The sequence below is a fragment of the Oncorhynchus nerka genome, linkage group LG28 (genome assembly GCF_034236695.1).
Source record: "Oncorhynchus nerka isolate Pitt River linkage group LG28, Oner_Uvic_2.0, whole genome shotgun sequence".
NCBI lineage: Eukaryota > Metazoa > Chordata > Actinopteri > Salmoniformes > Salmonidae > Oncorhynchus > Oncorhynchus nerka.
Genome location: NC_088423.1, coordinates 263,650 through 277,068, shown reverse-complemented (window position 1 = coordinate 277,068; position 13,419 = coordinate 263,650). Strand labels below are relative to the sequence as shown.

The 13,419-nt window shown below is 43.6% G+C and overlaps 1 protein-coding gene across 5 annotated transcripts in view; it reads right to left on the bottom strand.

The window, feature by feature from the left end:
* The window catches only part of LOC115118837 (mitogen-activated protein kinase kinase kinase 4-like), a 66,006-nt gene that overhangs the window by 28,256 nt on the left and 24,331 nt on the right, over positions 1-13,419 (bottom strand). For 4 of the 5 annotated variants that reach the window (XM_029647564.2, XM_029647566.2, XM_065012590.1 and 1 more), the window contains exons 2-7: positions 8,895-9,094; positions 7,893-8,482; positions 7,148-7,801; positions 6,604-6,891; positions 1,767-2,030; positions 1,401-1,553 (exon numbers count right to left, since the gene is read on the bottom strand). In XM_029647564.2, coding sequence (XP_029503424.2) covers positions 1,401-1,553; positions 1,767-2,030; positions 6,604-6,891; positions 7,148-7,801; positions 7,893-8,482; positions 8,895-9,094 — 2,149 coding nt within the window. The remainder of the gene's footprint in view (positions 1-1,400; positions 1,554-1,766; positions 2,031-6,603; positions 6,892-7,147; positions 7,802-7,892; positions 8,483-8,894; positions 9,095-13,419) is intronic. The other variant, XM_029647565.2, reaches the window with a different exon arrangement.

The window sequence follows — 13,419 nt, the reverse complement described above, 5'->3', positions numbered from 1 at the left end:
GACCACTGTTATTCTACCAACAAGCAAGCATGTAAGGCCCTCCCTCATCCGCCAAATCAGATCATGTACTCCTACTTCCTGTTTACAACCAGAAACTCAAAAACAGGAAGTACCTGTGACTCGCTCCGTTGAAAAATTGTCACCAGAATCAGAAATTATGCTACAGGTCTGCCTTGCTAGCGCTGATTGGAATATGTTTTGAGACTCCGCCGACGAGCTATCCACCGGAGTCACCGGTTGCATTACAAAATGCATCGGCAACATTGTCCCCCAATCAAAAGCCCAAGATTAACACAGGTTGGCGCTAAACTAAAGAGCAGGGCTACCGCGCACAGAGCTATCGTAGACAACCCTGATGCTATGGCTGAGGACAGGAACAAGTACAAGAAGTCCCACTATGACCTCCGTAGCGTCATCAAAATTACAATATAGGAGTAAAGTGGAATCATACCACACCGCATGTGGAGGGGCTACAGTCCATTACGCATTACAAAGGAAGACCCAACCGTGATCTGCCCAATGATGTCGCTCTACCAGACCTGGGACAACCTCTCCTTGTCACAGGCTGCTATCCACATGTTTTAAGACGACCATCATTCCTGTCCTCAAGAACTCTTAAGGCTTCATGCCACAATGACTACCACCCTGTAAAGCTCATTCCTGTAATCAGGAAGCACTTTGAAAGGCTGATTATAGCAGATTAACTCCACCATCCCAGACACAATCAATTTGCATACCGCCCCAACAGATCACGCAATCTCAACTGCTCTCCACACTGCCCTCACCCACCTAGATAAGAGGAATACCTATGTGAGAACGCTGTTAATTGACTACAGCTCAATACTATTGTCCCCTCCAAGCTCTACACCAAGATTAAGACTCTGGGTCTGAAAACCTCCTTTGAACTTCCTGACAGGCCGACCCAAGGTATTGAGGGTAGGCAACGTCACCTCCGCCACGCTGAATCCTCAAAACGTTCTACAGCTGTACCATTGAGAGCAACACACACGTTAGTGGTTTAGGGCCCTATTTTCCCAGACGCAGATTTAACTTAATCCAGGACTAAAAAGCACTTTCAGTGGAGATTCAATGCATCTTCTACAGTTTAGTACTTAGTAAGACGTCTGCGTTATCACCAGCATCTTGTGGAGGTCGTTCTTGATCTTGTCGATGTTATGGTGCAGTTATAATGCATTATAAAACTTGACATAAGCATGCATGACCCCTTCATAATGCCTCATTATAATTTCATGACGATCCTAACTACTAGGTTGCAAAAAATCCACAATTCTCTGGTTTCCCAGAAATCCTGGTTGGAGGATTCCCGGATATACTGCTTATTCCCTCTTCCATCAAGGATTTCTGGAAACCCTAATCCTGACTCAGTAGGTCTGTTTTACCACTAGCATCTTGTGGAGGTCGTCCTCAAACTCGTCTATGTTGGCGTTGGTCTGGAGTCCCTGGGGGTCTGTGACCACCCGCCTCAGCATGTACTGGTAATACTGCTTCATCAGGAGACCACCTTTCAACACCTCCTTACATTCACGCACCAACTACAGGACAGATGGAGACACCGGTTAGCATGGGCATCAACATATAGCCTAACCATTTCATCTTACTGAGCCAAACAGAGCAGGCCAAGCTGTACTAGGCTGGCCTGGTTACACATCCACCATAGATAATAGAACTGTGCTTGACAACATCTGAGGTTCTGGTCAGCCCAATAGCGTTAATCAGTCAATAAAGAAAACAGTGTGCCTGCTGACCTGTTTGATGCTGAGCAGTGAAGGCTCCCCTGCAGGTCTCTGTTCTAGTCTCAGTTTAAGGCACTCATGTATCACGTTCAGCAGGACCCGGCACAGGACCAAGAAGGCAGGTCGGAACGAGGGGAGGTCCATGTCCAACAGCTCCTCCCAAGAGACCTGGTCTGCCTCCAGCTCCGGGCCACAGGGGGCGCTACAGGAGGACAGGTGGCGGGACAGTTCTGGTAGGTAGTCACTGTACAGCATGGGGTCTGGGAAGTCTGTGAACTAGGGGTAGACACACACATAGAAACATGCACAATACAGACAGGTTAGCATATTGACAAACTACAGAGAAGTAGAGGATGAGGTAAGGACCGTGGAATGCAGTTTCCAAACCTCTTAAGTATTCAACTTGTCAACTCAACTGGACAACTGAGAATATTTTTTATATTTTTTATTTTAAATAGCCCTAACAAGAGCAGTGTACATTCCTGGCTAAATCTCTTGCTGTTTACAAGTTGAGTATGTGGCAAACTTTTTTTTTTTCAACCAGCACACTGTTGCTTCCACAGATAATTTACCACCTCGTAGAGAGAAGAGGAGACCAAGCCTTCCCTCCTAGGGCCCCAGGGAAGGTGACTTAGTCATCCCGAATAGAGGTCGACCGATTATGATTTTTCAACACCGATACCGATTATTGGAGGGCCAAAAAAGCCGATACCGATTAATCTGAAGATTTATTTATATTTTTTTATGTGTAATAATGACAATTACAACAATACTGAATTAACTTATTTTAACTTAATATAAAACATCAATAAAATCAATTTAGCGTCAAATAAATAATGAAACATGTTCAATTTGGTTTAAAGAATGCAAAAACAAAGTGTTGGAGAAGAAAGTAATATGTGCCATGTAAAAAAGCTCATGTTTGAGTTCCTTGCTCAGAACATGAGAACATATGAAAGCTGGTGGTTCATTTTAACATGAGACTTCAATATTCCAAGGTAAGAGGTTTTCGGTTGTAGTTAATATAGTATTTATAGAACTATTTCTCTATACCATTTGTATTTCATATACATTTGACTATTGGATGTTCTTATAGGCACTATAGTATTGCCAGTGTAACAGTATAGCTTCCGTCCCCCTCCTCGCCCCTCCCCTGGGCTCGAACCAGGAACACATCGACAACAGCCACACTCGAAGCATCGTTACCCATCTCTCCACAAAAGCCGTGGCCCTTGCAGCGCAAGGGGAACAACTACTCCAAATCTAAAAGCGAGTGAAGTTTGAAACAGTATTAGCGCACACCCAGCTAACTAGCTAGCCATTTCACATTGGTTACACCAGCCATTAGGCTGATAGGCTTGAAGTCATAAACAGCGCTGTGCTTGCAAAGAGCTGCTGGCAAAACGCACAAAAGTGCTGTTTGAATGAATGATTATGGGCCTGCTGCTGCTGCTCAGTCAGACTGCTCTATCAAATCAGACTTAATTATAACATAATAGCACACAGAAATACAAGCCATTAATATGATCGAATCCGGAAACTATAATTTCGAAAACAAAACGTTTATTATTTCAGTGAAATACGGAACTGTTCGGTATTTTATCTAACGGGTGGCTTCCCTAAGTCTAAATATTCTTGTTACATTGCACAACCTTCAATGTATGTCATAATTACGTAAAATTGCGTCAAATTAGTTCGCAATGAGCCAGGTATGCCAAACTGTTGCATATACCCTGACTCCGCGTGCAATGAACACAAGAGAAATGACACAATTGCCTGCTATAAACTGGATTAGTAGTTATAACTAGTGATTATGATTGATTGTTTTCTATAAGTTAAGTTTAATGCTAGCTAGCAATTTACCTTGGCTTCTACTGCATTCGTGTAACAGGCAGGCTACTCGTGGAGTGCAATGGTTAGAGCGTTGGACTAGTTAACTGTGCGGTTGCAAGATTGAAACCCCTGAGCTGACAAGGTGAAAATCTGTCGTTCTGCCCCTGAACAAGGCAGTTAACCCACAGTTCCTAGGCAGTCATTGAAAATTAGAATGTGTTCTTAACTGACTTGCATAGTTAAATAAAAAGGTATAAAAAAAATAATATTTTTTAAATGTTTTAAATCGGGGTCCAAAAATACAGATTTCCGATTGTTATGAAAACTTAAAAATCGGCTCTAATTAAAAATCGGCCATTCCGATTAATCGGTCGACCTCTAATCCTGAATGTTTATGGATAGCTTTTTGTGCAAACTGTTTCTGCACATGTCCAGTCACAGCTGAGAGAGCACTTTGCTAGGATAACACATGGACCAGTCACAGCTGAGAGAGCACTTTGCTAGGATAACACACGGACCAGTCACAGCTGAGAGAGCACTTTGCTAGGATAACACACGGACCAGTCACAGCTGAGAGAGCACTTTGCTAGGATAACACACGGACCAGTCACAGCTGAGAGAGCACTTTGCTAGGATAACACACGGACCAGTCACAGCTGAGAGAGCACTTTGCTAGGATAACACACGGACCAGTCACAGCTGAGAGAGCACTTTGCTAGGATAACACACGGACCAGTCACAGCTGAGAGAGCACTTTGCTAGGATAACACACGGACCAGTCACAGTTGAGAGAGCACTTTGCTAGGATAACACACGGACCAGTCACAGCTGAGAGAGCACTTTGCTAGGATAACACACGGACCAGTCACAGCTGAGAGAGCACTTTGCTAGGATAACACATGGACCAGTCACAGTTGAGAGAGTGCAGTGACAGCTTTGTTGGAAATCAATTTAACTGTAATTATGTATAAATGAGGGTCATTTGTGATTGTGCAAAAAAAAATAAACATTGCATGATTGGCATTCATATTTGCTTTCCAAATTCTGACTAGCTTCAAGATTTCCCTTCACTGGAACTAAGGGGCCTAATTCGAACCATGAAAAACAGCCCCAAAACGTTATTTCTCAGTTGGCACCCTGCATTCGGGCAGGATGCGTTTTCCTAGCATCCGCCAAAGCCAGATTTGTCCGTCAGACTGCCAGACAGTGCAGAGTGATTCATCACTCCAGAGAAGGCGTTTCCACTGCTCCAGAGTCCAATGGCGGCGAGCTGCTTCCAGAGGCAGTTTGGAACTCAGTAGTGAGCATTGCAACCGAGGACAGACGATTTGTACGGCCTACCTATTTCAGCACTTGGCGGTCCCGTTCTGTGAGCTTGTGTAGCGATGTCCCCAGGATCCTTGGGACATCGCTACCCTAAATCCTAACGCCTTGATCACACTGACAGAATCATAGCACCAGATGGGGGGGTCGTCCCAAGGTTCCCGGATATCAAGGACCATCCACTAGTTTTTTTTCAATACCGTCATTTAATACATTTCAATATGTCTATCTACTTTCTAATAAATACCTGAAGTCAACTTGTTCAACGTGTTAGGAGATAAAAGACGATTGCATTCCACATTCCACCGGTCACAATGTTTAATTATGAAACTTCCGGGTCACGTGGTGTTTGTTTACAAGCACACAATGACAAGAGGCTGGAGCCTTGTGAGTCACTCACTGTTGTTCAGCTGTTAGGTGCTGTTAAAGTATGGAACTCACAACTATACTGAATAAAAATAAACGCAACATGTAAAGTATTGGTCCCACGTTTCATGAGCTGTAATGAAAGATCCTGGACATTTTCCATATGCACAAAAATCTAATTTCTCTCAAATGATGTGCACATGTGCCATGCTGACTGCAAGAATGTCCACCAGAGCTGCTGCCAGAGAATTGAATGTTCACCCTGCCTCACAACCGCAAACCACGTGTAAACACGCCAGCCCAAGACCTCCACATCCGGCTTCTTCACCTGCGGGATTGTCTGAGACCAGCCACCCGGACAGCTGATGAAACTGAGGAGTATATGTCTGTAATGAAGCCCTTTTGTGGGGAAAAACTCATTCTGATTGGCTGGGCCTGGCTCCCCAGTGGGTGGGCCTGGCTCCCCACCCATGCCTGCGCCCCTTCCCAGTCATATGAAAATCCACAGATTATGGCCTAATGAATTTATTTCAATTGGCTGATTTCCTTATATGAACTGTAACTCAGTAAAATCTTTGAAATTGTTGCATGTTGCGTTTATATTTTTGTTCAGTATAAATGTTTGCCAGATATCTTAATTATTAAGTTAACTATCTGTCTAAAAATGTACTGTGTGTAATATGTATATAGGTGCAGAACTTTTGTGAAATAGCACAGTTAAAAAATATATGGCAAATAGAAATCAAACTGGATGGACATCAGAAATATATGGGAGAGGTGAAGGTTAGCGCAAGGCCAGGACTAACACCAAACAAAATAAAACTATTGTAAAATGTATATAGTGTGTATAAGCTGGAAGTAGAAGCCTAAGTGTTGTCCATTAGGATTGCTAATATAGTCGCTAGTTAGCTAAGTGGTCAGCTTCTTCCAAAATCAAGCTTCGCTTAGTAAGAGCAGAGAATCCCCTCACGAATCAAGAGCTTAGCTGTGTAATATTTGTTTTGTGTGCGCATTTTTGAGTTACTTGTATGAGCTGAGATGTCTGTCCTGCAAATACTTTAGAAAATGTACTCAATGGGCTTGTTAGCATTCTCTATGTGATTTTACATGTACTTGTTAGCATTGCGAACCTTCGGATAACAGAAGATCAGTTAGGTTTGAAAAAAGCGCCTCGTGTTCAGTGCCAGCCAGTATTACCAAATATCCCGGTTTGGCACAAGGTCAGTATGAAGGTATGACAATCTGGATCCCATCAAAGCCTACTCGTATGTAACCTTTTCTTGTATAAAACCACATTAAAACAATATGGCAGCTCTCGCTCTCTTACCTCCTGTGCAGGCATGTGGCTGAGCAGGGCTGCCCGGGACCTCTGGAGGGAGGGGTCCATCAGCTTGTGTAGCCTCAGGATCAGTTTCCTCAGACCCATCTGTTTCAAGGCCTTATCTACAAAGGGTCTGTAGATGGCTGTGGGACAGTATATCCCCCCATCCTCGTCTTCGTCGTCATTGCCGCGGGAACAGCGTGGTGAGGGGATCTCGAAGACAGGCCAGCCGATACGGGAGAGGTCCCGGAGGCCGAGGACGGTGGCCATGACACGCAGCTTCTGGTTGAGATCCTAATATAATAACAGATATATGCCACTTACCGGACGCTTTTATACAAACATTTTTCACACCTATTGGTTACATTTTGAAGTAATGGTCAAACCCATGATCCTGGTGTTGCAAGCACCCTGCTTTATCAACTGAGCCACAGAAGAGAGAAAAAAGGGATTGCTTTGCCATTAAGAGGACAATCCCGTTCCCATTTTCCAGCTCTGGTATTACTTTGAATGTGCATACAGTAAAACCCTCCTCCATCCCCCACCGTACCTGTGTGATGTTGAGCCAGAGACAGAGTGCCTGCACCCTGCCCTGGAAGTCCCTGGCCGCGTACTTCTCATAGTCCTTCTGGAGGGTCTGCAGGGACGGGTACAAAGCCTCTACTGACTCCAGCAGCTCCATCACGCGTTTGACCTGCTCGAAGGCCAGCCGCTGGCGCTGGAGGTGCTCCCTGTACCCCGCCCCGGAACCCAGGGGGGCCGCTGCATCTACCGCCGAGGAGGGGTTGGCGCTGAAGCCCCATGGGTCAACTGAAACAGCGTGGTTAGTCTCTGGAGCTCCACCAGCAGCAGGCTGGTTAGAGTCCCTTTCCTCCCCAGAAACCGTCTCTGAGCCCTGGGTTGGAGACCTCTGCTTGGGCACCTGGCCTGAACCTCCACAGCCTGACTCTGTGAACACTAGAGTCCTCTGGGCCCCATGGTCTGGAGATGCCCCTGGTACTCCCACTCCTACGGTGGAGTGGGAGTACCCACTCCTAGGTTGCCCAAGGCCTACGGTACTGGGGCTTAGGCTGTGGTAGTTAACCTTGAAGTGGAGGACCTCGTGGATGATGTCTGGGATGGCCTGACGAGCTGTGAACAGGAACAGGTCCTGGTCGTTGACGGAGCGTCTCGCGTGCCACGCCTGGAGCTCCAGCCACACCACCTGGGTGTTGGAGAGAGAGCAAGATAAAAACACACTAGTATTCATAAATAAGTGAATAAACAAATATGTAAATAAGTCAGTGAATAAATACGTCATTGTTCTGGGCCATGAAGGCGGTGTTCTCCAGGCCGCGCTGCTCCTTCTCCTTCTTCTTGGACGACATGGATGTCAGCTTCAATAACAACCTCAGCGTCTCAAAGAACTTGAGTCTATCAGCGGGGCAGTCTGTACGGGAAGTCTGGCGGTGGGTGCGATGGGCCATGGGGTGGGGCATAGTGACCAGGAGCTTGCCGCTGCCACAGCCCAGTGACAGGTAGGGTTTCCTGGGGTCCATGTTGAGGGCTGAGCCTCCACCGAAGGGGCTAGAGGTCTTGGAGAGCGGGTCCAGCATGAAGGAACCGTGGAAGGTCTTCTTGTGGTCTCTCTCGCTGGAGCGCAGGGTGGCACGTTGTTTTTGACCCTGTTTGTAGCTGTATTGTTGATCCTCGCTTTGTTTCTTTTCTTGTTTGTTTATTTGGATCCCCTCAGAAGGGTCGGTCTGTTTCTTGCCCAACTTGTAGTTATGTTGCTCGGGCTCCGGGGACTGGAGGTGGGGGCCTTTGTCTCGGTCTCGCTCGGCCCCTTCTCTTAGCCTGTTGGGGTTGGGCTGGGATGGGCTGGAGGGGGACGTCTGCTTGTCTGCTGAGATCCAGAGAGAGAGAATCAATACTAATTATAGAACCTTTACCCGTCAAGAAAATCTACATGTTATGGTTCCTTTATTCACTGCTACGGGTTCATTCCAAATGCAGGCCACTATGTTTGTTGCAGTTACCCTAACAGGTAGAGTGGGTTTATCTAATGTTAATTTCTCTCTTACCCTTGTTATGAGAGCATCCAGATGACTTGCCCTGGCTGTTCCTCGGGCGTTTGCCTGATGTGTTTACCACACTACTCCCCTGTCCTCTCTACGTCTGACTACATCTTACCCCCCTAACTTACCCTTGTTATGAGAGCGTCCAGATGACTTGCCCTGGCTGTTCCTCGGGCGTTTGCCTGATGTGTTTACCACACTACTCCCCTGTCCTCTCTACATCTTACCCCCCTAACTTACCCTTGTTAGGAGAGCGTCTAGCCGACCTTCCCTGACCTTGGCGGTTCTTCTGGTGTTTCCCCGACATGCGTTTCATCTGCCGGGGGGTGCAGGGGGGAGACGTGCTGTGCAGAGCTTCCTCTTCCTTGCTGCGCTTGTCCCACAACTCTTCCACCTCGCAGTTCTGATGCACCAAACCATATTTTGAGGGATTGGCCTGCCTGCGGGACAAGAGTAGAGTTGTTTGGTAGGGATTCTATGGAAACAAATCTAGTGTCTTCAACAGAAAACGTCCTGAGGGGTGTGGTCAGAGAGAAAAAAATCTGAAAGTTGATGATTTCCTATTTATCCAATCCAGGTGTAGGCCTATCCATGGCAGGCAGCCAGCCAATCTATTCTCATGTAGTGGGTTTGCTCGCCACTTAAAGGGATAGTGCAAAATTTTGGCAATTAGTATCATGCTAGCTGCTCCCATAGACTTCCAGTCATTTTGCTAATGCTAGCTAGCAATGGCTCACGAAACTACCTTAAAACTGCACACAGAGACATACAAATGGTATCCATGAGATCATCTGACTCTGGGTAGTAGACAAATGGCAAACTATGGCCACCCGGGTGGCGCAGTAGTCTAGGGCACTGCATCGCAGTGAGTTGTAGCGATGAGACAAGATAGTAACTACTAACAATTGGATACCACGAAATTGGGGAGAAAAAGGGGGTTAAAAAAAAAAAGTCTAACTATTAGTTGCAAATTGGGATGCAACTAATCATCCACATTAAGAGGGTCTCAGCTTCCTGTAGGTATAATGTTTATTTCTTAACGATCATTACTGTGCCCAAAGCATACTTTTTTACAGTCAAGATGGGCCTAATTCAAATTGGTGCTAATTCACCACCTGAGGAAGTGGAAACTCAAAACACATTAGCTAGATCGCTAACTCTAATTATAAACCAGGTGTTTCAAGCCCTGAATGCTGAAAGACGTGGTATATAAAGACAATATGGGTCTGATGCAAAACTAATAGTTTGCTGTTCTAATTACTTTGGTAACCAATTTATAATAGCAATAAGGCACCTCAGGTTTTATGGAATATGGCCCAGGCATTCCACGTTTCACCTTAGAACAACTCTTAGCCATAGTATATTGGCCATATACCCCTCTGGGCCTTGATTAAATGTAATGTCCTAAAAAAAAATTTAAAAATTAAATGTACAATGGAGACCAAGTACACTTGCAATGGCCGATGCACAATTTCGCTCGCTCAGTATTTAAAAGCCTTATTAGTGCACATAAAGAAAAATGTATCTACATTGAACAAAAAAAAACCTATTTTGACAGTAAAATAACAAAAGAAAAATGCCTATTTGTCCAAAATTCATGACAATCACTGGATTAGGATGCATATCAAAATGATTTGAATAATGCATTCCTGCTTGGACATGTTAGATGGTATTCAATAAATGTGTTACATCCTAGTAATCTATTACACATTTTAATAAAGCATAGTGAATTACATTAGAAGATACCTCAAATGTATTATAATTGTCTGACCCTGAGCAAATGTTAGTCTGGAGCCCTGAATAAGTTATGGGGATTCACATTCCACTACTAGGTAAACCTCATGCTGGTTCTCAGCCTGAAGAGAGCAAATAGTACCCTTCTGCTTCCACACTTTGAATGGATTTAACAATTGGGAAATATAACAATCATTGACAAAATTAACTCCCTCCAGCCGATTCTTAGAATCCTATGCTGTTAAATCCGTGAAGGAGAGTGAAGTGAACAAGTGCACATTTCAGAAGAAAGGACATTACCACTTAGGCCTTTCACTTGTTACCACAGCCAAAAAGTTCAATTTAGCTATATTTTATTTAAGGTTTATTTGGTTACGGTTAGGTTTACAACCAGATTTTAAGAATATACATTGTAGAAATAGGCAGTGTTTATGGCTGTTCTAACTCGTGAAGTATATCTGCTTGGTGGTGGGCAGCCATACAGCACTAAGTCATAGTTCAAAAGGTTAACCTAAAGGTCACAAAGCCACCCCAGCTCACTTGCCCTCTGGTGTGTAAAAAAGAAAAAGAGCAGTGACCTGAAAATGTTAAGAATACAAAGAACTAAAACACTAGGCCTATAAACTGTGTTGTATGCCTGGAGTAAATCAGAGCTGAAAAAAATATAATTTCAGGCAATTCTTTTAAAAACAACTAGAGCGCACAGCCAGGAACTAAACTCAGCAACAAAAAAAAAACATCGCTTTTCAGGACCCTGTCTTTCAAAAAATAAATAATAAATAAATAACTTCATAGAACTTCATTGTAAAGGGTTTAAACACCGTTTCCCATGCTTGTTCAATGAACCATAAACAATTAATGAACATGCACCTGTGGAACGGACGTTAAGACACTAACAGCTTACAGATGGTAGGCAATTAAGGTCACAGTTATGAAAACTTAGGACACTAAAGAGGCCTTTCTACGGACTCTGAAAAACACCAAAAGAAAGATGCCCAGGGTCCGTGCACATCTGTGTGAACATGCCTTAGGACTGCAGATGTGAGGACTGCAGATGTGGCCAGGGCAATAAATTGCCATGTCTGTACTGTGTGATGCCTAAGACAGCGCTACAGGGAGACAGGATGGACCGCTGATCGTCCTCGCAGTGGTAGATCAAGTGGAACAACACCTGCACAGGATCGGTACATCCGAAAATCACACCTGCGGGACAGGTACAGGATGGCAACAACGACTGCCCGAATTACACCAGAAACGCACAATCCCTCCATCAGTGCTCAGACTGTCCGCAATAGACTGAGAGAGGCAGGACTGAGGGCTTGTAGGCCTGTTGTCTTGTGAGGACCTGCCTTACATCACCAGCAACAATGTCGCCTATGGGCGCAAACTAGAAGTCGACCGATTATGATTTATCAACGCCAATAGCGATTATTGGAGAAAGAAAAAAAAGCCGATACCGATTAAAATCAGCCGATTATTTATATATATATAAAATAATAAATACAACAATACAGAATGAACACTTACTTTAACTTAATAGAACACACAAATAAAATCAATTTAGTCTCAAAAAAATGAAACATCTTGGTTTAAATTATTCAAAAAGTGTTAGAGTAGAAAGTAAAAGTGCAATATGTGCCATGTAAAAAAGCTAACGTTTAAGTTCCTTGCTCAGAACATGAGAACATATGAAAGCTGGTGGTTCTTTTAACACAAGTCTTCAATATTCCCAGTTAAGAGGTTTTAGGTTGTAGTTATTATAGTACTATTTCTCTCTATACCATTTGTATTTCATAGACATTTGACTATTGGATGTTCATATAGGCACTTTATATTGCCAGCCTAATCTCGGGAGTTGATAGGCTTGAAGTCATAAACAGCGCTGTGCTTCAAGCATTGCGTAGAGCTGCCGGCAAACGCTGTATAGTGCTGTTTGAATGAATGCTTACGAGCCTGCTGCTGCCTACCCCCGCTCAGTCAGACTGCTCTATCAAATCATAGACTTAATTATAATAAACACAGAAATACAAGCCTCAGGTCATTAATATGGTCAAATCTGGAAACAATCATTTCGAAAACAAAACGTTTATTCTTTCAGTGAAATACGGAACCATTTATAAAATAATTCCCTCAACATTTATTTCTATGGTCGTATTTTGGCGAGGCTACTTTGAAACAAGGTATGCTGAATAAAATTACAAAAAAATGTCCTGATTTTAAACAATTACAGATGCATTATGCAGAAATTTCTCCGCCACTTCCTGTTTGCTAAAATTAGAATAGTTCACCTAATTTCAGTTTGTGACAAAACCGCTATTAAATCTCTTTTCAATGACCAAAAATTTTGCAGTTTCAGATGGTGTACAAAACCGAAAGTAAAACTAAAACTTAAGCACGGGAAGCATAGAAATAGCACACATAGAACAGATCTACCACTTCTTAGACTTGCTTTCAACAAGAATGACAGATTTATAAATCATGTTTCTATGTGAATTTGGTCAGTTCGCCCAAAATAAGTTATATATCGCAGCGTTAAAAAGTTGTTTTAAAATGTTGACCACCTCCGTCTCAGATTCAAGGTGGGTGATGTGCGGTTAGCAACAGGCACTGTCCTTCACTCTCAGGTCTTGTGACCATTTGATCTAAACAAACCATACGTTAATGTTCATTATATTTGTCAAACATGACTGGCCTTTAGCCTCCATTTAAAGTTTGCCTACATTTTCTGGCACCTCCATGTCAGCATGGGTTTGGCATGCATATTACCCACACTTTGACCTGTAGGCTTTTTAATTTATGTAGGCCTACATGAAAACTAGATTTGAATATTATTCCATTGTTGGCCTCTCTTATCAAGAGTACTTGTTGGATATTGTGATTTGTGTGTAAATTATTTTGTCCATTTGGACAAGAGGAATATAGATTTAAATTGTCCACCTATTTGTTATACTTTTCCCAGACAAAAGGACAAGCATTAATGTTGAGCCCGGTAGAGTAAGAGTAATATTACTGAATCCATTAGCACAGAGAA